The sequence below is a fragment of the Vanessa tameamea genome, chromosome 6 (assembly GCF_037043105.1).
Source record: "Vanessa tameamea isolate UH-Manoa-2023 chromosome 6, ilVanTame1 primary haplotype, whole genome shotgun sequence".
In the NCBI taxonomy this organism is placed as follows: Eukaryota; Metazoa; Arthropoda; class Insecta; order Lepidoptera; family Nymphalidae; genus Vanessa; species Vanessa tameamea.
Window position 1 is genome coordinate 2,712,052 of NC_087314.1, and position 27,039 is coordinate 2,739,090.

The 27,039-nt window shown below is 31.8% G+C and overlaps 2 protein-coding genes across 4 annotated transcripts in view; one reads left to right on the forward strand and one right to left on the reverse strand.

Moving 5' to 3' along the window:
* Positions 1-1,854: 1,854 nt before the first annotated feature.
* Positions 1,855-26,686, reverse strand: LOC113393550 (uncharacterized). 2 transcript variants are annotated; one of them, XM_064215246.1, is made up of 5 exons: positions 26,553-26,686; positions 4,004-4,066; positions 3,664-3,782; positions 2,955-3,072; positions 1,855-2,639 (listed from the first exon to the last, which is right to left on the reverse strand). In XM_064215246.1, the coding sequence occupies exons 2-5, from the start codon at positions 4,028-4,030 to the stop codon at positions 1,932-1,934; spliced, it is 972 nt and encodes a 323-aa protein (XP_064071316.1). In that variant the 5' UTR covers positions 4,031-4,066; positions 26,553-26,686; the 3' UTR covers positions 1,855-1,931. The 2 variants fall into 2 exon arrangements, with proteins under 2 accessions (XP_064071316.1, XP_026486288.2); XM_026630503.2 differs by lacking the exon at positions 2,955-3,072 and adding an exon at positions 3,167-3,290.
* The window catches only part of LOC113393552 (cuticle protein 19.8), a 205,468-nt gene continuing 205,091 nt past the window's right edge, over positions 26,663-27,039 (forward strand). The window contains exon 1 of one of the 2 annotated variants that reach the window (XM_026630505.2): positions 26,663-26,818. In XM_026630505.2, coding sequence (XP_026486290.2) covers positions 26,744-26,818 — 75 coding nt within the window. In that variant the 5' untranslated portion in view covers positions 26,663-26,743. The remainder of the gene's footprint in view (positions 26,819-27,039) is intronic. The other variant, XM_026630506.2, reaches the window with a different exon arrangement.

Genomic DNA, 27,039 nt, shown 5'->3' on the forward strand with positions numbered 1-27,039 from the left:
CTATCACGAAAATTCGTGAATTACGTAGCTGCAATAATCTTTATCATTATTAAGAGGTGATGAAACGTTTATAAAGTATAATAATAGATGCGCAATACTCTCCATCTTCCCTGTTATTTTATCTTGACGCGTGCCAGCGTTTAAATAAAAGGTCTCACAGGGAGATGTTCCGGGACCCCTTTTCTACGTGGTCCAGAGCAAGAAAAAAACTAACGTTAATACAATAAAGAGATCTGTTGAATGGTTACCGACATCCAAGATTATTATTTATTTTGTAACATAACGTTATAATAAATTATATACAAGATTTATTATACCGTAAGTAATGTCCGAATTATTATACGTATTCGTCTTGGTTACAAACAATGTTAAAACCATTTTTAAATGAATGTCCATAATTATTTGAGTAGGTATTTTCCTTATACAAACAAAAACTGTACATCTTACATCTTTATTAATTATACTTTTACTATTATGATATCTAGGGTAGCATAAAAATTATATAATATAATCGTATTGGTACATACTTAACAGAACGCTCACATTTAAACTTGATATTTTATTAAATCTCTTAAAATTACTGAAATGATTTTTTTTAAATTGATCTAGTTGAGATTTTGTTTCTTTTTTATTCCCACATAAGAATTATTTATACGAAGGCGATAATTATAAATAGTCACTGTACAATTCACGGCCGCGTAGAATGATGGCAATTGCTAACAGCATTTCTCCGTTGAATCGCAATTTCGATCCTCTGGGCAATTAATGAACAAATAAATTATACTTTGATTTTGACATCAATAAATAAATGAACAGAATTAAGTAACAAATCAAAAGTTACCCGATGGTAACAACAACTAACAGATTGCTTAAAACGATTCGTACCCTTTGTATAGTTTTAAGAGTTAAATGAAAAGAAGATCTGATAATGCAGTAGATTTTTGTGAAGATAACAAGATACCCACATGTAACGGTAAGTTACTATTGTTACAAATTGATCGTTAGACACAGCAAGGATATAAATGTAGTGTATTGTTTTTATCCTGTTTGATTAATCTGATAAAAACGTTAGTGTGGGAAGATACGACTTTTCATAAGCTATCACTAACTATTTGGTGCTGTAATAATAATAAATAGAAAACTTATGCTTACTGAGTTTTATGATATACCATATTAATATTTTTTTATGGCATTCTTAAATACTCATAATGAGTATTTATAAAATAATGTTGACAAAATCATCATTAAAAATCATTCAATGATCACAGATTTAGCGACCTACAATTGATTTGTGTAATACTTCAAACAAATTCATGTAATCAATATTTTTTTTTAGATCTAACGAAATACTTTAACTTGCTTAAATTTAAAGGTAGAAGTTTTTTTTAAGAAATAAGATGAATTTCAGATGTTTTGAAAGAACCAAGTTTAACGAACTCTCCGAGTGCGTTCCCTTGACATATTTGTCTTAGAGCTAATAGTGACAGCGTGGTGGGGTGAATTATAGAGTTTCGCAATGTAATTATATTGAAGATAGTGTATGACTAACTGATAAAACATTAGAAAGATTTTGTATAAGATGTAAATGTATAAAGTGTAATAACTAACAATTATATGCAAGTAAGTTTAGTACTAGCGAAATCTCAGATCTCAGTCATCGTTATTTCGATCGAATTGTTAAGACCAAGACAAATGTCTGTTCTAAATCTAAATGCCTTTTGAAATGAACGCAAAATTGTACTATATTAATATCAAAGAATATTTTATTTTGATGGCAAAGAGCACAATTAAATTTGGTTGTAGAATAAGATATTTAAATATAAAATGATTTAGGCAAAATAATTAATGAAAAAATTCAGTCAAAATTTTATTTAATAAATAATAACAAAATGTATCTTATTATGCTAAGCTTATTAAATTTAAATATTTATTTAACTATGGTGAATATTACGAGGTATTGGTTGCAACATAAATGCTTGTCCTGTTGTTCGGTCAATAACATAACCGGTAGATTGGTCTAGAAAAAGTCTAGGTATCGAAGCAGATGCTACAAGTTCAGGAGGAACGGGTTGTCTTATTCCAGCTCCGCCTTCATTGGGCACAAAATGTTTTGGTTCTGATTGTTTAGGAAAATCTACTTTTTCATCATTTTGTTTATGCTTAATCACCAAGACAATGTTATTTTTCTCTTTGTTTTGCGGAGCTTCCGTGACATATTGTTGACGAAGGCGTCTTTTTGGCTTGATTTTAAATGGTCTATTTGTTACTTCTTCTTCATTAACATTTTCTTCAAGTTTTTCTTCATCATTTACTTGTATTGTTTCCTTCGGAAGCCGTTTCTGTTCATTGTCAACTTTGTCATGATCGTTTTGATGGGATTTTATTTTTCCATGTGCCCTCTTAGCCCTTCCGTTTTCTTCATAATTATTTTTAGTATCATCAGGATTATATTCGTCTATTTTATAGTGTTGCGATTGTTCATGTGATTCATTATTTGTGTCCTGAGGATCTTCATGATATGACCCGTCATCTGATTCACTATCGTAGCCATCATCATTACCGTGATTTTCTACATGGCCTGCATGATTTAAATCCCAGTAATGTTCTCCATATCCACCTTTCTTATCGCCCCATCGTACCTATTTTAAAATAAACTGTTAAAGATACAATTTTATGAGGCAAATATAAATAAAAGTTAGTAAAGTGAAAAAAGAAGAAGAAACTAAGAACAGAAAATAGAAGAGTTCAGTGTATCGTTAAGCTCAATAAAGTCAATATTTATTACCCTACCAGGACGAGTCAAGTCTTAACTATGTTAAGTTTTTTAGTCACAGATACAATCAAACTTACATGTGAAATTCATCATAATTATTGTGATGACTCACACAAGAGAAAGTGTAACGAATTCAGTATTGTAAGTTATAAGATAATAAACAAAAGCAGAAGCGGCGTACTTTAGCAGAAAACAGTCCTGTAGCCGGTCTGGATCTCTCATGTCTCTCAATGAAGTGACGTTCACTCCCCAGCCGATGTCCCTGATCGAAGTCTTCAGAAGTAGGCAAATGCCTATACCTTCAGTCAAGCCAAGCCAAGCCAAGCGCGACAGAGAAAGAAACATATACAAAAGTTAGGAAACAAAGCGAGATAGTTATAAAACTGTTGATACTTTTCCCATATCCCTGTGGTTCTTAAAGTCTTTCTTCTCGTACCGCTGCTCCCAATTGTTCGGGTCTTCACAAACATGACCGAATTCTATCTTGTAAGGACTCAACTGTACTGAGAAAAAATCCCTATAAAGCAAATTGCACCTTACTTAAAATAATTATTTTATGTTATAATAATTTACTCTGTAGTTTTACAAACAATAAAACACCAAATAATGGGATTTCTAATATACATATGATGGAATCCAATCTGAGTAATAAGACATTTATGGAAATATTTAAAACTCATCGACGAAACTGGTACTCGTAATTGTTCCGTCGTCGTTTGTTTTGATACTGTCTTCGTTTGTACCAATATGACGAAACACACAAACCAACTTACTGTCACAGCTATTATTTGAAATAGTATTTATTGGTCTCATGTGAACAATCAATTCCTTTTTATTCTAATAAAAATAACTTATATTATGTACAAAACTTAAACCAATTAAAATCTTACTGGAAGAATTTCGCTTGAGCTTCTATAGTGGATGGTTTATTTTGCGTTGGAATAGACACAGCGTCAACTGGACTCCATGTTGATCCGGCACTGATAATGAAGAAACACCATATCCATTTCTGAAACATTAATGCCATTCCGATCACCAATCATAATCACTGAAACCACTACACGTAAAAATAAAGTCATTTAAAATGCCGAAGGTATCACTAAAATAACAACACACGAATAAACTAGATCAATTTGTTTTTGCGTCTACTGAATTCACTTTCTCTTCTATCACTATAGTAAATAATTGAACTACGACTTGTTCGGTTGTACGTAAAAAAAATTAAAGTACCGTAGAATTGAAGAGACGTTGAAACATCTTGAGGTGTTGATAGTCGGTGTGGTTGAATGGTATCTGTAACATTATTTATAGAGACAGTTACCATCGATACTCAGTGACGACTTTATTTTTTTATACAAAACAATAGTTTCGACTTTTAATCGATGTTTTTTTCTTATTTACTCTTTACTTTGTTGTAACTTTTTATTTAATTGTAAATAGTATTTACGTATTTTGTAATATTGTTGATCTCTACTGAAACAAGTGCGTTAAAACTTCTTAAATACTTTTACAAATAATTTGAAGTTTAAATTAACTTCCAATTTGAATCCGTATAATTCTTAAGGGATTTTTTTAATAGAATATTTTATATTTTTAGTTTTTTTTATATGAAAGGCAACAGCATAAATAATTACAGCTTAACCAAAAATATATCAGTGTTAATTTATTTACGTTAATAATTTAACTTATACACTTTCAATTGAATATTATACGTAATCATCATCCTCATCCTCCTGCCCTTATCCCAATATACTTGGGGTCGGCGCAGCATGACTTCCCTATCTGACGTCATCTCACAAGTTACATTCTTTTCAGAATTTAGCTTTCGCACAATCCATCTATCATAAATTTTAAATACATTTGAAAATATTCATCTTTTTCTCTAAAAGGGGAGGAAGCCTGAGCCCAAAAGTGGGATATTAACAGGGTGTTACTTTACTTTTATAAAAATTATCTTTACAGAATATATGAAATTTGTAAAAATGTAATCTATAATAGTTTTTACTATTTTATATTTCCCAATGTATTACTATTTTTTTTTTATTCAACTTTATTGGCTGTATCTTTTAGCGTCATATTATTCTGTATATAATAAAATTGTTACACACTACTACATATCAAACAGCAATACTTTGTGTCATTGTCTTCCGGTGTGAAAGGTGAGTGAGCCAGTGTATCTGAGTGCCAAAGATATGTGGCGCATTGGCAATGGAAGGAATGGTTAATATTTACAGCGGTAATGTCTCTGACTGGTGGTGATCACTTATAACAAAATGATTCATTTCTCTGTCTACCTTTTTTATTATATAGGTAGGCCGACGAGCAAATGGACCACCTGATGGTTAGTAATCACTATCGCCCATAGACAATGGCGCTGCAAGAAATATTAACCTTTCTCTACAACGCCAATGCGCCACCAACCTTGGGGACTAAGGTGTATGTTAAAAACCGGAATACAAAAATATTAAGTACAGCTATTTGTAGGTATAACATCAAATGAGTAGGTGGTACTAAGTCCTATCTCCAAGTTGATTATAAAAAAATAATTACGTATCCGACAAACAATAACTTTAAAGTTCAAGAAATATACCTACAATTATTTATAGCTGTATAAAGTTACATTTTGTTTTGTTTTTTTGGTGTATGCAATGAGTTAATGAAACAAATCCACCAATTTTATAGGTTTCTAATTAAAAATCGAGCCGCAATAACATTTTTTTATATAACCAATTTTCTAATTACTAGGAGTAAAGTACTGGCTGTGAAATTGCTTCTTATATAATCTAAAACGAAAAACAATAGAATTTTTCCTGTTTTCGAAAGCTATTAAAAAAACAATGAATCCAATTATAGGCTGTTTCCGTTTAAATAATTACGGTGTTTACGTAATGTTGTTTTACTTCCATTTTTAAGTTGTGTAACTTAAAATGCATATTAACAAAAATAACTTTTAAAAAAACGCAAACATATACACCCTTTTTGTTTCGAATAACAACACGCGCATTAAAAAGAAATTGTTTATTAATTTACAGTTACAGCTGAGTAAACGCAATATAAGGTTTTTTTTTCAGTATAATGGCTTTATTTCAGTTTTAATTCATTCCTTTTTTCTTAGTAATCGTTACTGGAATAACTTTAAAACATAGACATATTTACTTCTGAATTTATACATATATATAGTATTTCCACTTCTTCTCTAAAACAATTTAAAGTAATAGAAATGATTATTTTTAACGATTTTTTTAAGTATCGTACAAATCGCATTAAAGCACCTCTTCGCATAATTAGCGTTGTGTTGAATGGACTTGTGACACTTTTCCAGCAAATACAGGGCACAGGGAATGGGCGGTTCCGTGCAGTGAATTACTTACAGATAACGATAAATATGCTGCCATATAATTGAGCAAAGTTAACTACATGTAATACCTACTAATATATATATTTAAAATTTGTTAGTAGATCTAGATTAACTCCGGGAAAAACAATATATATTCTTTAAAGATAACTCATAGGACAATTTTTGTTGCGGTTTCGACAAAAAAATATAAACGATACGTGTACGTAAACCGTACAAAGTCAGGAAACGCAAGTAGTAAATGGCGGATAGATCGTTTGGGTCAGTATTGATTATTATGTAAAAAACGTGTCACATTACTTGGCGGTAGGGCTTTGTGCAAGCCCGTCTGGGTAGGTACCACCCACTCATCAGATATTCTACCACCAAATAACATTACTCTGTATTATTGTGTTCTGGTTAGAAGGGTGAGTGAGCCAGTGTAATCACAGGCACAAGGGACATAACATCTTAGTTCCCAAGGGAGGTGGCGCATAGGTGGTGTAAGAAATGGTTAATATTTCTTACAGCGCCTTTGTCTATGGGCGGTGGTGACCACTTACCATATTTTATGCAGCTTAAAAATACTTGGTCACTTATATTAACTTACTAGTTTTCCAACGCGGCTTTGCCCGCGTATTAGGAGATGCGGTCGTAGGTTATACGTATAATAAAGTATATTTCATTGGTTGGAGTACAAGCTTCCTTCATACCAAATTGCATCAAATTCTGTTCAGTGGTCCAGCCGTGAAAGCGTAACAAACAGATAGACAGAGTTACTTTCACATTTATAATATTAGTAAGTATAGATGACTCATTACATACTAACATATTATATAAAACAAATAACCGTTGGGACAGAAGAGTTCTCGAGTGGCGACCGTGAAACGGAAAACGCAGCGTGGGCAGGCCCAACCAGGTGGACTGAGGGTCACGTGAAGCCACTCGATGCGAGTAGTGCAAGGCCGGCTTTTGTTGAAATCATTGGGGGAGGCCCTTGTCCAGCAGTGGACATCTTCCGACTGATATAATAATGATGATGTTGATGAATAACCATAATCGCGAACTTATAACAAAATTACAAAAACACAGATATGTAACATGATATAAATCTGATATGACGTTTCCTTAATAAATCGAGAAACATAGGGATATATATGATAATATAGCGCTGCTCTAGACCCCGCCTAGTCTATGGGGAAATCCGTCCACGTAAAGTATTCAACGTAATATAAGCCTTAACGTCGAATATAATTTACATAAAATAGGCCCAACGTAAGTAGGCATCAGTAACAGAAAGTTCTGTAGTCATTGTTTTGTTGCATTACACATTACAATGTAACAACTTCTCGGCCTTAACAATAGTAATATGACATTTATTTCTATTCATATAAAGCACAAATTAAAATTCATGCACATTACAATCGATACTATCACGAAGTGAAAAGGCAAAAACATTAACGAAATTATTGCAAATAAATATATTAATTAAATAAAAAGTATGTCAGTTTTAGATTCAAGGTTAGGCGTCTGCGAATAATTAAATTGAAATATACAATATTATTTATATTAAGCAATATAGAAATTAACAAAGGGTTCGCGCCGTTAGTTTGGTTACACACACAGACAAACACACATACAATATTATTAACAATAAATAATCGTCAGTAACATTGGTATTTTTTGTATAATGGTATAGTTATTTTTTTAGGTGACTATGTGCAAACGAATTCTTCCTTGGCGACTATTTACAATTGAGACTAAACAATTTCGCAGCAGATATCACAATGAACAAGTATGTACAAGCACAGATGCAATCTCAATTCCCTCAATCACAATCAGATGGGACCGAATGCCGACACGACTAGTCTGAAATTATTAATAAATAACTACAGATACTAAGCTACCTAATATAATACTTACAAAATATATTAACAGAGCGTGGTCTTGATGTCTTGATGAATGAGATAAATAAATATATTTGTTAAGCTAACTTAAAATGTATTCCACATAGTGAGTCCTTATAATTCTATATTGCTATTGCTATTCAGCAATGCTGTGCAATAAGTCAAGTGTAATATGAACAATGACAAACAACCGTTTTGATGATATCAAATAATGTTCACGAGCTGAATGAACATTTTATGTCTATGGTGTCTATGGTGTATTTGGTGACGAATAACAATTACAATAACTAGTATGTCTAATTGTCTATTTATGCTATAAACTTAATAATTTTAAGCAAAGAAAGCTAATCTCCTCGTAACTCGAATGACTTGTCCAGAAGTCCGGACTCTAAATCCAATATCAAATCTATGTCCCGATAAAAAATTGCTCAATATCTCACCACTGGGCTAGATTTAGAAAATGTCAGTTTTACACTCTCGTATCTTGGGATTTATGTTAAAATTTTGTTCCTGCAATCGATCTCTTTTCCATCGTCAATTACCATCTAACACCTGATTTAAAACACGTGGGGTAACCCTCGGGCGGAAACTAGATAAACTTAAAACTACTTACTAAGCAAGAAATGTTGTTATTTAGTAACTTTAATTAGATTTTAATTTAAGCTAAATATATGTATATGGAAATATAAGTGTTGCAATTTAAAACGGGTGTCGATTATAAAAGTTAAATTCGCTCACTTGACCTTTTCGGACAGATATTGTCAACGGTATGACATTAAAATATCAGATCATACCATTTGATTTTTAGACACGATTTCGATATAGAATTATGCTTAATATAAATAGTACAATGATCAATTAGCTCACGAAAATGCAATCATAACACTTAACCTAAAGTATAATTTATTCGAGTGGATAAAACACGTTATTTTAAGAACCTAGACTGAATCTACCGATCTGAATAAGCCCTCTGAGTTTTTCACGTGCTTATTTTGTATTTATAATTTATTTATATTTATACTAGTGGGTCGCCCGCGACACTTCGCTTCGTTTATTCAACTGATTTTTAGGAATTTCGAAAACTATGACAGGTTTTGTTTTGATTTTATTCCATTGTAAACTGACGACGTCTTTCGCACGTTTTACATTAGTTTTTTTTTTTTTGCCAGTAAGTTTTTTCTGCACTCTAAAATTATTTTTATCTTAAATCGTAACAATTTAGTAAATTTAAATCAAGAATTCTCTTTAATTTTCTGCACATCTACGGCTTGACCTCTTCAAAATGAGACCATAACCTATTTTCTACGTGCAGCTATCGTCCCATAATCACTGGAACAAAAATCGACTTACGCTATTAATATATGACACAGTGCCGTGAAAGAAAACATTATAAGCTTTAAATACACATTGCTTCCAGTCATCCGCACTAGAGAATAATAGAAAAATCTACAATGTCTAACACGATGAGAGTATGACTCACTGTATGTATTTACTCTTGTCAAATATCTATTTAATTTCGGAGGTTAATATCAATTTTATTTGATCAATAACATTTTGTTATATTCTATGATTGAAAACGGATACAAACATGCTTAAAGGTTTAAAATCTGCACTTTTACATTATGGACAGTAAAGAATTAGCTATTGAGATATACTGCAGCTTGCCGTTGCTATTACTTCTTGATTGGTTTTATTAAAATACTATATATTTTAAATCACTGCCCTTTCAATTGTGATAGAAGCTCTTCGTTGTAGGGCTTTGTGCAAGCCCATCTGGGTAGATACCACCCACTCACCTTATATTTAGCCGCCAAATATCAATTCTTAGTACTTTTGTGTTCCGTTTTGAAATGTGAATGTGACAGTACACTACAAGCACAAGGGACTTAAGGTCTTAGTTCAAAATGTTGGTGGCGTGTTAGTGAAATGAGAAACGATTAGTACTTTTAAAAGTACCAATGTCTATGGGTATAATGACTACTTACCAGGTGACACATTTGCTCCTCCGCTTATCGATTCCATAAAAAGCCAAAAACCATACTTATGATAAAACACAGAAAAAGAACAACAAACAACAGGAAGAAAATTTGTTGAAAATTTGAGCAAACTTTAGTTTCGATGTGAAACTCAGTCGACGTCAGAAATAATTAAATATTATATGATATTGAATATGATAGTTAAAGTTTTTATAGAAACACGTATCAAAATGGCATATCTTCTTAGGTCGATTTCTGTATTTTGAGTCGTTAGGCTCAATTCGAATTGAATCGAATATCGTTGCATTTAGTATTTTATACAAAGAAATAAGACTATTGTTATATTCGGAAAACATGTCTAATAAAGAATATTTATAATGACCGACATTATCGACCAGTCCTCGGGTACAACGATTTTAATATTGAACAAACACAAGTTTAAAGTTATGGAGGTCAAAGTCAGTGCTGAAACAGCATCTAACGTTCTTTTGTAATACAATCTTTTGTTAGTGTAACTGTTTATCAATGTTTTGTTATATTGTTTTTCATTCCGGATCTTAGACCGTGCCGGTTTTTTAATTATTATTCGTTGCAACATTAAAATGAAAAGAGGTTTTATTTAATAATTTTTCTCATAAAACTGATTCAACGTATTAAGTTAAAATTTCGGAAATCAAAATATTAAAACCTGAAGAAAAAATACGACATTTAAAAGATTTCAAGAAACCACCAGAAAATCTTTTTTTTTTATTATTCTTAAATTAACAATCGAATTAATCAGCAAACAACCTCACATTAAGCACAATAATTACTTAAATGTAAATGTACCATAAAGTAACATCCCTTCAATGTTCCACTGCAGAAACTTTCTCCTTTCTCAAGGAGAAGACTTTGAACATAATCTACCACTCTGCTCTACCGGTAGATATAGATTCAAGATTCAGATTTCATTTCATTCCTCACGATATTTTCTCTTCTCCAACGCACACGAGACTAATGTTACAAATACTAATACTGCTTACAATTTTCGAACAAGTTTTTTTTAAAAGCCTTAAAAGTATTAAAATATTTCATATAATTTAATCAAAATTCATAACAAAAATTTATTCGATACATTCTAACAGGTTTGAACAATGTATCCTTTCTCTGACAAAATGTCGAACAACACGAGCCCGATCTCCATGACGCAAGAAAATTAACGTTGATCGTAAATAATAAGGAGTAGAACCCGCGAGCTTATCGATATACATGGAGGACATTTTACAATATATAAGGCCAAGAAATAATTAACAGAATCAGCTGAAATGAAATGTTTATCAAGACAAGAAAGACAACTATAATTATCCTTAAGCATTTTCTTATCTGCTGTCATAAACATTGATGGCAAATTTATGGCAGCTGATGTATGTTTACCTTTGCCTACTACTAGATTTACACATCGACACCAAGACGTTATTGTCAATGATTATATATTTTTTGTGATATGTGCCAAACTAGCAGGATGCTCACCTGATGGAAAGTGACTACCACCGCCCATGAACATCTGCAACACCGGGGGGCTTGCAGATGCATTGCCGGCCTTTAAAGAAGAAATACGCTCTTTTCTTGAAGGTTCCTAAGTCGTATCGGTTCGGAATTGGTTCCACAGAGTGGTTGTGCGAGGCAGAAAATGTCTTAAAAATCGCGCTGTTTGGATTTAGCTATCTATATCAATAAAAAAAAATCGTTTGGTCGTTTAACGCGCATGAAATGGTACAACCATTATATTGTGTAGTTAGTTTATGTTTCAGATGTTTTTAAACATTACCATACACTATCATTGAACTTATAACATAGCCAAAGCACCGCGTGGCTGGGTCTGCTAGCATATTTATATACCTACTCCCTCGTACATATAATTACACTAGATTACTCACCATTTAAACAAGAAAGCAACAATACAATTTTAATTATCGTCATTTCCAAAAATACTTGTAAATATTTCACGAATTAAAACTGACACATATTTATTATATACTCAAAATTAAGCAAGATTTTTTTATTACTCTGATTTTATACTTTTATAATAATTTATATTGCTTGCAACACTATTTAATGAGTACAAATGTTGTTAGTCCGAAATAAAATAATTTATCTTTATACTTATTTGGACATAAGGCTTGATGGTAATGTAATAAAATCACTGAATATTAATCCACTTCAGGCCTGCTAGGCCGGCCCTTATTTTGGCGGTAATTTTATACATACTACAATATTTGATATGTATTTATATAGTATTTTCACCCGCACCAAAATGTAGGCGAAATATTAGCTTATCAGACTGAGCGATCAGTTTGAAATTTAATAGCAAGTCTCGCGAAACGTGCTAACTAAAAGAAGTTTAATAATATATTCTGTTGTATTAAATACCTGATGCTTTCGATGAAACTTATCATTTTAATAGATTGTATCCGAGTTAATTGTTTTATATAATTTACACTTCGGACATTTAAAGTGCGTGCAATAAGAATCTATATTAAATGGCTACAAAAACAATATTTTTAATAGAGAAACTCAAATAAGAAATTAATTAATGTTCTTAACGTTTTGTTTTAAACATAGGTATGTAACATGAAAATAACATTTTTATTATTAAACTATTTTGTTTGACTGCTTGTCGCTTTAAATCCCAAAAGTAACTAAATTAAAATGAAATTTTATAGAATTTTATTTTATTATAAATTTAGAGTATTAATAGAAAATAAAAAATATATATATTAAATAGATATTAAAATATTAGAATGATATATATTGAAATAAAAAATTAATCATTTTAATAGAAGCACTTTGCCGCACAAAAAGCCCATCTCTCACTCTGAGAGAAGTTGCAAAAATGCATATACAATATTAATCATAAGAGCTACTTATTAAAAACAATTACAAAATCGAATGTGATCTTTCTGCACTCAATCTCGTTATAATTAAAACGTCTACGAATTTATTTACAACCTCAAATTAACGGTATAATATTGCAACAATTAATACGATTATAAAACATTGCATAACTTTATGGAATCATTGAATTCAAGCTTATTTATTAAAGTTAATTTCAAATATTCATCGGATGTAAATAATTATTTATTTACCAAATCTTTTGAACCGAATCGTCGAGCGTCAAACCGTTAAATCGCTAGAAAGTGTTCAATTCGTTTTCTTTCTAGTTTAAAAGAGGCTGTTTGACACCGTGGCCGGCATTGCCAATTCGAATGCAGCTGATATGGATTGCTACATTTTGGTGAGTGTTTTTCTTTTATGTAATGGTTTCGTAAAAATTTAAACCGGTTCCGAACTAGGACCTGCGTGGGAACCGAGTCCGTTCGAAGTTTATCGAGACAAGGAATCGTTTATTAAACGTATGTTATATTTACGTACTGTAAACATAAAAAATATTTTATTTATTTGACACCTGACATTCGTTCATTCTATACAAATTCCTTTACTGTTCAGGCTATTCGTCTGTGGAACTCTGTTCCTGTTGAAGTAAGACGTGCACAATCACTTACTTCATTTAAAACTATCTTGAAACAATACTATCTTGAACTTTAATGTAGTATTTAGTTCGAGAGAATTTTAGTTTGATTTTATATATAATTTATATCTAATGAGATACATACATATATGTATGCTTGTTAGCTACCAGGTACTGTACATTATTTTATTTTAAATATATTTATATTTCACTGTAATGTATTCATATATTATGTTTATATCTGTCTTGTACACCCCTACCTCTTTCTACATCTGTTTCTTTCCTCTGCCCTAAGGTTGCCTGGAAGAGATCGCTGTTTAGCGATAAGGCAGCCTCTTGTGCATCTTTCTGAAATGTGATTCAACTTTATGTTTACTGGTGTACAATAAAGAGTATTTTGATTTGATTTGATTTTTGACATTTTAAGCTTGAAAAGATTATTTATGACTAGCTGAAGCTGCGGCTTTATTTTATAGAAAACAAACCTTCACACCTCATTTAACAAAAAGTATATACATAATAGCATAATATTAGATAGACATTTAAAAATAAAAAATGTACTTATTATTATTAAGATTTTTTTTTGCTAGATTGTAAATCACATTCTTAGGTTTTATCTGATCGAATATTCCGATTTCTTAATCGCTATCGTAAAAAAGTATCGAATAATTATTTATTGTCACGTAAAGCTAACGAATGCTAAATCTATTGTACTGACTGTACCTTTTATAAGTTATGAAGGCTAAATAACTTCCGTAGAGCGTTAGTGGCGGAAAATTATAGACAAATTATAGAGTACCTAACGGCATTACGGACTTCACTATATGATGTAACGTCAAGAGAGGAACTAAAATAAGGATATAATATCACGGTACGAGGAACGCAAAACGGGAACATTTTGTCAAACATTAACGCTGAAGATATTGATCCAACAATTTTGAAAAAATACTTTACTAGTGTAATCATTATTATGTCCCGTTATACTGACTGATTTTGGCCACGATGGCCACACTAACCGATGACAAGACAAATTCACAGGATATATCATAGTACAAAAGTGACTTTTCTATTATTTCGTTTTCATAACTCATACATAACTCAACTGGTTATTGGTCTTCGTACAAGCCCGCCTGGGTAGCCTACCACCAAACAGCAATACTCAGTATTGTTGTGTTCCGGTTTGAAAGGTACCAGTGTAACTACTGGCAAGGGACAACATCAACATATTCTCAGTTCTCAAGGTCGATGGCGCATTGGCGATGTAAGGAATGGTTATCATTTCTTACTTCACCAATGTCTATGAACGACTGCAAAGAGTTCAGGCGCAAAATGATTTAAGTACGTGCTTTTAGAGGAATTGTTAACACTGTCGGGTTCCAATCTCCTCACTGCTACTGAGAATTCTTATAATCCAGCGAGGCAGTCAATAAGTAATGTGGAACAGTTTCATACCATACCCTTTTTAAACACGAGTCTAATGTCCTAGTTATTGTACACATAACATTTATCAGAATGTCAACCGGCGACTCGTTCGGTATTCGAGAATATAAAAACTAAATGCGACCTAGTTTCTACTATAATAAAGAATGTAATACAATAAAAACAATTTCGGATAAAATTTAACGCGGCTTTAAGTAAACCGAACTGGCAGATTGAATCGTCATGTGAGGAAAAAGCGTTACTTCCCCTTAAGGCGATCTCTCCCTCTCCCTCTTCTCTTTCTCTCTATCTCTTTCCATTAAATATACAAATAAAAAAAAATATATAATGTTCTTTTATACATGATATATATCGAAAGCAAGTTGGTTCCAACCGGGTGAACCACGCACATATTTTTTTATGAAATAATAAAATTATAATAGTTTATTTCCTGTGTCAATATTTGCGTCATACGTATATATGATATTTGAAAAACCATAAATAAAAATTATTTTAACTATAATCATATAACAATAAAGATAAATATAAATAAATTGTATATAAGCTATGTAGGAAGGACCATGTTTTGAGAAAGGTTTTGAGAATGGATGTGGATGGATATAGAGGTAGAGGACAACCCAAGAAACGATGGATGGATTGTGTGAAAGACGATATGGTTAGAAAGAATATTACTTGTGAGATGACGTCCGACAGAGAAGTATGGAAGAAGAAGACATGCTGCGCCGACCCCAAGTAAAATTGGGATAAGGGCAGGAGGATGATGGTATAAGCTATGTAATGACAGTGTTCTTTTTAATTATATAAAATTAATGAAACCGCACATTGCGTGCCGTGACATAAATGTGACATTAACGTAACGAAAGTAAAATTACACACAGCGCGCATAGCAATGAACTCCTTATATTGAGAAAGATTCATTTGTTGTGAGTTTTTTAGGTTAAAAATTTAAAACGTGTTCTACTACTTCTACTTCTACTTCTACTAAAATAAAGTCTGACTAAATCCTACTCTTTGCTTTATAAAAATAATCGTTATTAATTTTATTCTAAGATTTCATAATTGTATGGAGATTTAGTGAGGCGTAATTTGAAATTGACGACCAAGGTTTCCTTTGAACTTTCTCTACCAACTTAAAAATATTATCGAGTTATCGCAAAAACCAAATTCACCCCGAAATTGATTTTTAACAATCACTCATCTCTCCGTCATGATACGAGATTGTTATTGAACTATTATTACAATAGTATTAAATAATTTATAGCCTTTATTACGTTCAACAGTTTATGTCATATTTTCAACTATATTTTATTGTAAGAACTTAGTCTTAACTCAGAAATAAAACGATGTTTAGTAGGTTTTCTTAGATAATTTTATAAAAATTATAAATAGTGTTTTACTCAATACGTAGTTACAAATGTGTATCCGAGAATAAATTTTCCCGCCAAGACGAGTATCTGTCAATGTTTATGTTACCAGATTAAAAATATAATATTATAATGTTCAATAGTTAAAGTGACAGATACTAGTCTGTAATATACAGATAATAATAATTAATATATTATTTAATATATAGTATTACATTCTAATTGAATCTTACATGATCCATATCGAAATATCTATTATAAAACTCGAGTATTTTAATATCTGCAAGGCTTATTATTTTTGTGTTTTTTACTAGTAGTTGCTTTCTGAGATCAGGTTATTTCTGTTCTCAAACGGTGGTAGTGTCTAATTTCACAATAAATAAGTGTTACATTACATTTGCAGCCTGTAAATTTCCCACAGCTGGGCTAAGGCCTCCTCTCCCTTTGAGGAGAAGGTTTGGAGCATATTCCACCACGCTGCTCCAATGCGGGTTGGTGGAATACACATGTGGCATAATTTATACACATGTGGCAGAATTTAATTTAAGCAAGTGTAATATTACCATATTGAGTCAAGGATTTCACTGGAAACACTTATTGGCAATGCTTTGCCTGGTAACCATCAACATACAAATAGTTGAATCTTTTACGTGCTCAATTTGGGATGCACTTATAAAAAAATCTTTAAAGCGATTCTTTAAAATATTTATTTATAATTGAATATAAATTCTTACTGATATCCGGAGATAGTGACCTCAGATTGGTTATTGAAAGCGGCCGTTATTTGTGCAAGAGTGTACTATAATATATCCGTGTTAAGCGTTCAGTTAGGCTATTCTGTAACAAGAAACTCGAAAGTCACCGCAGAACACGATCATGAAATGACAGAATGTGATATACGACATTGATTATAATAATTATAAAATTAATAAAATACACGTGTCAAAATGGCGTATCACTGCAAGGCGGTTGTCAATATTTCACGAGTGAGATGCGAAGTGATTCTATTCAAGGTCAAGCATGATGACTATTTTATAACCTTTCTCATTAATTATCTTTAACATTTTTCGGACTGTATTTCTTCGATTGCGGTATTCAAACCATCAACCAAACACGTCTGCTTTGTCTATATTTCTACAGGATTGTTTAAAAAGCGAAAGCAACTCTGTTTATCTGTTGCTTTTTCACGGCCAAATCACTGAAGCGAATTTTTAATGAAAATCGGTATACCTCAATCAAAACCAACCTTTAAAACGAAGATAAGCCGCGGACTACAACTAGTATAATATAATAGCATAACCATATAATATCTAAATTAGGCCAGCATCACAAAACCAACGCACATAAACGCGTATATCTGGACGAAGCATTAATTTCAAAGTTTATCAAAGCTTAATATCGTAATGACATCGTTTACATTTCAGGTTTTATTAGCGTGCATGGCAGTTACCACGTCCGCGTGGTCAACGCCTTTCTACCCAGTGCACAGGGCACCACCAATACGTGTAACGAGATACGCACCTCTACCACACAGACACAAGATACCGAGTATGTATGACGTGTTCACGCACTGTTATTATAAGTATTTCTTTGATTATTATATATGTGTGCTCCTATAAATGAGTGTGTGTGAAGAATGCAAAACATGTCTTCAGAGGATCTTGATACACTTCATTTTAAATTGGACAACATCCTATTCCTAATTTGAAATATCGGCAGCAAAAATCGCCGAATTAATGAATGAGCGTTTTTATTTCTTTTTAATTTAAGATATGTAGACGGACACGAAAATCGATCACCTGATGGAAAGTGGTCATAACTACCCATAGACATTGGCGCTGTAAGAAGTATAAACTATTCCTCGTCGCCAATATGCCACATTAAAAACTAAGAGGCTATGTCCCTTGTGTGTATAGTTAGAGTGGCTTACTCACTCTAAAAATCAGACAACACCAATAAAAAGTGCAATACATACGTACTTACTACGTACTTACCCAGATGAGCTTGCTTCAAATCCTACCACGATAAGCTTTGTGTGTTAAGTTAAATAAAAAAATGGAAATGACAATGCTGCATCAATGCGTGTTAGTAGATACTCGTGTAGCAGAATATATTCGGACACATGAGATTTCACGATAACTTACTTCAAGATTACGCAAAAATAATTTTTATACACGAATTAAGCATATACAGTCGAAAATAAACACATTCTAGTAACTTATTTTGTATTCCAGTTCGTCAGCAACAACCGAAATTTGAACAACCAGAACCAACAAAATGGGATCGTCCAAAGCGTGAACATTATGATTATGATGACTCCGAAAATAAAGGAACCAGTGGCGTTACAGGCCCCGTCCACACATTCGTCAAAACTGATAAAAACGCCAACTACAAGTGGGGAGTTCGACATCATGTTGGGAACAAGTACGCGTCCTAGCAAAGCGTCTCCGAGTTTTCATTTTTAATTTATTTCATTATATCCTTAGATTTTGTTGTTATTTTTATTTTAAATTAAACTATGAAATGAATACTGTATTAGTAAATGTTGTCACATTTAAAAATTAAATACTTTAAATATTTATGAAACTTTATTTAAATATCGAACATCGTATACTTTTATCTTTATGATAAGTTATTTCTATATGTGTCTGTACGACACACACGCGCCTTTAAATTTTATCTTGCAAGCTTTCTTTGAATTTAGACTGCAGTACGTTTATGAATCTAAACACATCTCAACTATTACCTAAAATACTATGCAGTCTAGGTCTTATAAAACCTATCTTATCGTCTCAACAAAGAATACAAATGATACATTTGCGTCACACATTTAAGGAAACGGTTAAACTAATTGGGCATAAAGACGTATACAATAAATGTAATTGTAATCATTGCTTGTATCTTTTAGTGCCATAATAATAAGAGTCATTTTCGAACATAAGTTCCTGGAAATAAGAAACAGACAAAGATCTCACATTTCTTGTCGTAATAATATAATAATGAAGGGTGCAGTTTGTAATGTCACAGAAGATAGTAATGCAGTATGTTAAATAATGGAGATTTATTTAATGAAGAGTCAAGACATACGCGTTTTTTACGTAATTAAAAAAAAGTATAACTGTTTGCTTTTGTCTATGTTGAATTTAAAAAAAAACCGATTCACGTCATAACTTTAAGCAAACTTCTCTAGAATTCGTCAAGTAATTCGAGCATGATTAATTAACAAAGATACACAAGATAACAAATACACTTTATTTATTTTGAAGGTTATAATTAAAATAAATGATTATTTTAATGGATCTTCTAAAAATTAGTGGCCAGTATCTTCTAAAAATCATTAGCCATTAACTTTTTCAACGCGTTCTTCGCTTTGGTAGTATATCTACACATATAAATAATTAAAATATAAAAACATGTACCTAATGTCAAAAATAAGAAAAAAAAATACTTAAAACCATTTTATCTATTGATTCAAAAATAAATCTATCATTTAATTTACTAAATAAGTTACAAATTAGTATTAATGTATTTTTTAACCTCTATTTCTGTGTCACTGGTTTAGATGCCTAATCTTGCATCACACGGGCCCGTGTGTAACGCCGGCGGCTGTTGGTTGACATAATTTCTGTTATACATAATACTTATCAAATTATCACGAGAACTAGATCCGGCTCGAAAGGAGGCTTTATATAATAAGTTTTCAATTTTAATTATTGGCCATTATTCGCGTACACAGCACAGATAAAAAATGTGACACTGACGTATTTCAACGAATTCTTTTAAATCCATACAATGGAGCAGAAAGTTTCTGTAATGTTATGAACGTCATTCTTCGCGTTACTCAATGACAATACAATTAACAGCAAAATTCTTTTCTAATTTAGGTCAGTACATAGAATATTAAAACAAAATATATATTTTTTATTTCATGATTAAAAACCGATCTTATAAAACGATCTAAAGATCATATTTACTTTATACAAAAATCGACCAGAAAAATTACATAAAAAAGAATATATTGCAAAACACCAAGTCGCCAAAAACTAAGCAGGTTGAATTTTTCACTTAGCAACTTGAATTTTGAAATATCAATAAAAGGCAATGAACTAATATTTCTGTAAGCTAATAGACGGGCCAGGGTCCACTCAGGGCTGACACAGATACAGTCAGACTCGAATTACATTTGAACACATGAATGCAACTTATCGAGTTACTTGCACTGCAAATGTGCCATTTATTAGGGCTCGTTTTCAATTGGTGCATTAAATAAAGTCGTGTCTACAATGATCGAATACCAAATAATATTATATTTTATCATTTAAATTAAATCATTCTAAATCTTGTATTCGTGAATTGACCTCCTTTGTTAAAGATTAGGTCTAAGAATTTACATATGTTTTTGACATTACGATATAATTTTCGTTTTTAGTTTCAAACAAATTTTAATGAGGTATTTTTAATATTATATTGATACTGAACTTAATTATTACAGATATTATTGTAGATTATAGTTGAAGGACGGACATAGGCTATAAGTTTGGTTTATATGCTGCATATTTTATGAAAAATATATGTATCTCATAGTCAAAGAGAAAATTTTCGATCCGCTTTCTCATCGAACTCAATGTTCAATCAATAACGAATTCAGTAATATAATGTCTGAAAGATAATGAATAATATACATATTATGTGAAAGATTTGTAAGTAGATATCCAGATAAGTTTTCGACGACGTGACAGTATAACTCTAGTCAATCACGAAGAATCTAATATGATATACTTAACAAATATAATCTGTGTTGTATTTTTTGCTGTCTTTACTCTTGATCGTTGCACGCACACTAAGACATATTTTAAGCACGAACTTCATTTACTCATAGTCATTAACGCCGATTATAATTTGACGTAGAGCGCGCCTTCGTGGGTGAACAGATCTATAAAAAAAAATATTTAAAAAAACAGGGGAAATATTGATAACCTTAATTCAATTTATTTGTGATATATTTATGTTACTTAAAATAAAATAGAATATTAATATTACACTTGGAAATTTGGTTCGATAGTTTTAAGGATATTTACGATAGTTTAATTATATCATATCACAGTAAAAAAACTTTTCGGCATCGGTTTTGTCAATAGGCTAATTGACTAGTTTTTAAAATGCATTTTATATTATTTAGTAGAGGTTAAGGAACCCAGTAAAAGTTGTCTTTTTTAATTCTAGTACATATTTGCTAAAAAATATCAAAATAAAAATTCCATATTTAAATAGCCCGCGAAAACGCTAATTTGACAATATGGCGCTGCAATGAGGTCGGTGACGTCACTTGCCTGTATTGTAATCTGTGGTACATATAGTGGGCAAACGAGGTTAATAAGCAAGTGACGTCATCATAAGCCCGACCAATCGGGAGCGTTTTGTGTCACGTGACAAACGTTTAAAAATGCATTTTTATTTATGGATTTTTGAATAAATTAATTATTATTTTCAACTTTCGTTGATAAATAACAATTTTTAAACTCATAATATATACTGATTACAATAATTGACACTTTATTTTTCGAATTGTCAAATAGCCTATTCCCTTCGATGTCAATATAATACGGATTCCACTGTAATTATTTATCAAAACCTTTTAAAAAATCAAAACCAAAACATACGTTATTCAAATGGGCTCTTCAAGCTGCTTATAATCGTCATTTTACAATGTTAATTTTAATTTTAACAGTAGCAGTAGTGTAAAATACAGCCAACCATAACGTCGTGAAAATTCTAACATTGTCGTTTCTTTTTGTCGTTTGTTCAGAACGCCAAGAAAACACAGGTTTATCTATAGAATATAGCAAAAAAATTGTACGTGTATGGCATGTATGGGCGAAGTTGGATCAAACATAGACAAGTTTATCGGTATTGGATTCATGAAAGCGAAGTACGAGTCGATTCGCAATAGACGACGCCTTTCACGATATGATCTAGAAATTATTTTTTTTTTTAAATTCCGAATCGTACTAACATAAAAGAGGCTAGTTTTGTTAGCTTGTTTTTGATTTAGCAGTCTCGACAACATTCACATTTTGACTTGACAGACAAAAGATATATCATAACTTTATATTTTATTGTTATACTAGCTGAACCTGCGGCTTTACATGCGCGAAAAAGTTTGCCTAAGCAAAGTAGGCTTTGCCCGCCCCGGGGATTATCATCTCCATACTAAATTTCATCTAAATCCGTTTAGCGGTTTAAGTGTGAAGTTAACAGACAGACACTTTCGCATTTAAAATATTAGTAAAGATAATATACAGATATAAAAGACATTATGACAAATAAGTTGTTTTCCAAGCGAACGCTGGTAAAGCTTAGAAAGATGTACCTACCATAATGTTTCGAGAATAGTTATTGATATTCTAGATAAATTGACGTACATACATCTTACTGAAATAAAATTATATTATGAAACCAGAGCAGGGCGTGTCCGTTAAAAATTTTATATAATATACTTTAAAAGTAAGAATAATTGTTTTATTTTTACTTGATTGTAAGGCCTTGCACAAGGCCGTCCGGTACGGTCCCCCCTACTCGTCATATATTTTACGGCCACACGTCAATACTTAATATTATTGTGTTGAAGAGTGAATGAGCCAGTGTTAGTTAAACTGGCTCATTCAAGCACAATGGACATAGCGTCTTTGTTCCCCAGGTTGGTTGTCTATTGGCGATGTAAGGAATTGTTAATATTTCTTTTCGGCAATGTGTATGGGTGTTGGCTACCGCTTACCATCAGGTAGCATATTTATCCGTCCGCTATATCAAAAAAGACTTTCTCCTCATTAGGAGAAGCTCTCCATACTGTTCCAAAGACTGGTAACCACAACATCCAGCATTGTACCGATTGGTGTTAACAAATGTGAAAGATTTTCATCTGACACATGCAAGTTTCCTCACGATGAATTCCTGCCGAGCACAAGGTGAACTAAATTCACAATAGAGTAGAGCGTTCCAGTCACTGGGTCATCTCAGCACAACTACTATCTCAAGTCGTCGTAACGAATTATAAAATCCAACAATTTCATTTGTATGTGATTACGACTGACTGTAATACATTGGAAATATGCAGCAGAAAGTTAGTGCTTGTTACTTCATAATGAAATTAATCTCTAGTGAGTAATATAATGGTTGGAAACCACTTGTGAAAGAACGCGAAGCGAACGCGTAAAAAAAACCAGTTCCACGTATACGTAAGAAAGCATCGTAACGATCACGTGTAAAAGAGTTAAGATATTAAATAATATAAATTTATTCTTTATGGTCATATCGCTGTACTATATTATGTAATATTTGAAGTATATTTTATTTTATTATCACGATAAAATGAAAATTATTATGACTGTAAACATGATAAAGGGAATTAAAATAAAAGTTACCGTGTTGGTTATGTGATCATGATATCAAGAGCACTGCACTGGACTCACAGAATTACTTGCCTTTCGCGGAACGGGATTGTAACTTCTGCCTACTCTCTATATCCGTGCTGCAAACAGTACCGTTTTACTATAAGGGCACACGGGGGCATCGTAAAAGGCCTATAGTGTATTTTTTTTTTGTAATGTTTTCGTAGATATGATGCACGTCGGGAGCCGAAAACGACAACAGATAAAAAGACAAATTATAAATTGAATATACTATAGCATTTTGAAACGGTTATACGCTAGGCCCTCATATTCCCGCATGTCCTATGAACCTGGAATGGCCTAAGATGGCACTGGCTGCAACAGATGTCTTGGTAGACAACCCAAATGCTTTTTACTGCACCAATCCCCGCTCAGATGATTCGTATCCGAACGATTTAGATACCAACCAACAGTCACTTGGATCGCGTTTGTTAAATATTTATGCTTATCTGTAATATATAGTAGGTAGTCTAGGTATTGAATGGTTTCGCTTCGCTTTATAGGTACATGCTATTATTTACCTCTTAAGTTCGGTGATCTGATATTCAATAAACGTTAATATAATAATGAGAATGAGATCGAACATAAATAATTTAAAGTGCATTTATATCTGATAAAAGTTAAATAGATAGATATTTTAAAAAGTATCATATGCTTTAGTATATAGTGTTGTTTTCTATTTTAGAAATTTCAATAAATTTTCCGTCAATTGTATACTTTGTTCCTATCGTGCCTTTTCCTTGACACCAGTCTTTCGAATCTTTCGAATAATATTTTGTAGTTAAAACTCGAAAGCTTGAGTCATGAATTGCCTTTACAAGTACCTTATCCTTTAGGTTAAACTATACTAATGTTACTCCTTCGCGGTCAAACCACTGCACCGAATTTGATGAAATTTATTACGAAGGAAGCTTGAACTCCAAGGGAGGACTATGGGTACTTTTTTATGCTTAGCATCTGACGCCCAACCCTTTGAATGCGAGGGAATCCGCGGCCGATAACTCGCGATATTGTTTACTACGATAGAAATAAGTGCTTGTACTAGATCTTTCTAAATATATTTTTTATAATTAATTTGGGGTTGATTTATAGTTAAACATCATTCGACAATATGATGAGCAGTTAAAGTTATTGTTTAGAAAGTTGAATGAGATAGAACTGAATGAGCGAGTCGTAGGACACCAGCGCTCTAAGCAACGATATTAATAAAATGTATTAAAGAATCTATGAAATTCGGAAAACAATTTTAATAAAATAAACGAAGTATATTTCAAGACGCACTGAATATTAACCAATAAAGTATCAACAAATTTGCTAAAAATAATACTTTAAGTGGTAGTGGGACTTTGTGTTAGCGTATCTAGATAGGTTACCATATGTTCTACTGTCAAACAGCAATATTTAATATTGTTATGTTCCGATTTAAATTGTGAATCAGGCAGTGTAACTTAAGACACAAGGGACGTGACATCTTTGCTCCCATAGTTGTTAGCGTATTTGTCATATTAGGAATGATTAATATTTCTTAAAGTACAGTACAGTATTTTATAGTAGAGTGCCTATATCATATAAAAAAAATACATAGAGTCTTGGCCTCTTTATTTTAGCGCTATATGGCGTACCGTATACAATTACGTTCAAGATCACTTCAAAATATTAGACGGCTATTTAAACGGTCTGAATTTAGGGCGGTCACGATATATCATTAAAAAAAATGTATCAATAATCGCTGTAAAATTATGATAGATCAATGAAATTAATGTTTCTGCGTCTGTTTTGTATAAGTTTATTATTTTAATTTATGTGTACTTTTTTTTTTTAATTTATGTTTATCATATTTTTAATAAAGATAAAATCATATCCAGCATAAATATAAGCAATGTCTTATATTATGCAAAGATGGGGTGGTAATCCGATTTGAGTAATTCTTGTGCAATATAACCTATATTAAGAAAAATTAAGGCTCTATGCTATTATCCTACAGCCATAAAGAGCAATACAGTTATAAAAGGCACGTATAGTCCAACAAGATTTAACTCCTGACGATGAGAAGGTAGAGAGTTGATCCCACCACAACCATCCAGTGCGGTTGAACATTTGTCGAAATTTCATCCATAGAATACAGGTGACCCACGAAATTCAGAATACCACAAGTCATCTTATTTTGTCTTCGAACTCGAAAATAAATTTAAAAAAATAAGTACATGATCAGTGATTGCCCGGTTTGAACCTTTGGTAGCTTTACTTAATATGGTTATGTAAATTTATGATTCAAAAGCCTACTTGAATGAAGTATATTTTGATTTTGAACCCGCAATCCCCGCTTAAAATTAGCTTATTCTTTCCATTGTGCTATCGAGATTAGTACAATAATCGTTAGACTTTGTAATGTGGACCATTTCTTTTTTATATGGCTATCTAGTTGACCTTTATCCTATTGTATGTTAAGCAGTATTTGGAAACATTAGACATATGTTATTAGTCAATAAAAGCTGGACTAAAATAAATTACTGAATATTATTAATAAAAATATGATCTCTAATGTTATTCATAAACGCATTTCCATTTTTGAAAGAGATTTAAAAAGGACAAGAAAATATATAAAATTAAGTATACTCCCTGCAAATCATTTATCCTATGAATCTATATTTAAATCTGGCTCAAATTTAATTAAGTGCACTAATTTAGTTACGCACGTGTTATAATTATTTTAAGAATGCATAAGAACTTTTTATAAATAACTTCTAGTATGAATTTAAAAAAAAAAAAACTATCGAATATTTCAAAAATTTAAATACTTACCGATCAGTACGAAACACTAAATGCTCTAGTTTTTGAATTACACTCACGAAGCAGTACTCCCGCCCTCACTACTTAGAAGGGGTGCCTCTATATAAAGTGAGAGTCACCTACACGCAACATACAATACGTTGTGCTCCCGCGTGTGTGGTGTACCTTGTTAATAATTTAATAGGTTCTTTATAGTGTGTGCAATGTTGCGTAAGTGCATAACGTTAGCGATTTTAGGGTGTGCGGTTGCGGCGCCTCAGTATCAAATTCACCAACAGGTTAGTAAAAGTAGTCTTTCCTTTTTATATTTTAACATAAATTATTATTATTTTTTTTTTAATAACAATATGAATAATTTCATTAATTTTCAATCATAATTTTTACTCTTATAACTTATTGTGAATCATTAGTCTTCTTCCTTCCCATAAGTAAATACCCTTTTAATATTTTGATTTGAAATAATAAACCTGTTCAACTTACAAACTTACAATATTTGTTT

Coding starts and splice junctions, on each gene's coding strand:
- LOC113393550 (XM_026630503.2), bottom strand. CDS start 4,030: ATGTTTCAACGTCTCTTCAATTCTACG. Junction 3,291..3,663: donor GCTCAAGCGAAATTCTTCCA/GTAAGATTTTAA, acceptor TTTGCTTTATAG/GGATTTTTTCTCAGTACAGT. Junction 2,640..3,166: donor ACCACAGGGATATGGGAAAA/GTATCAACAGTT, acceptor ATTTTAAAATAG/GTACGATGGGGCGATAAGAA.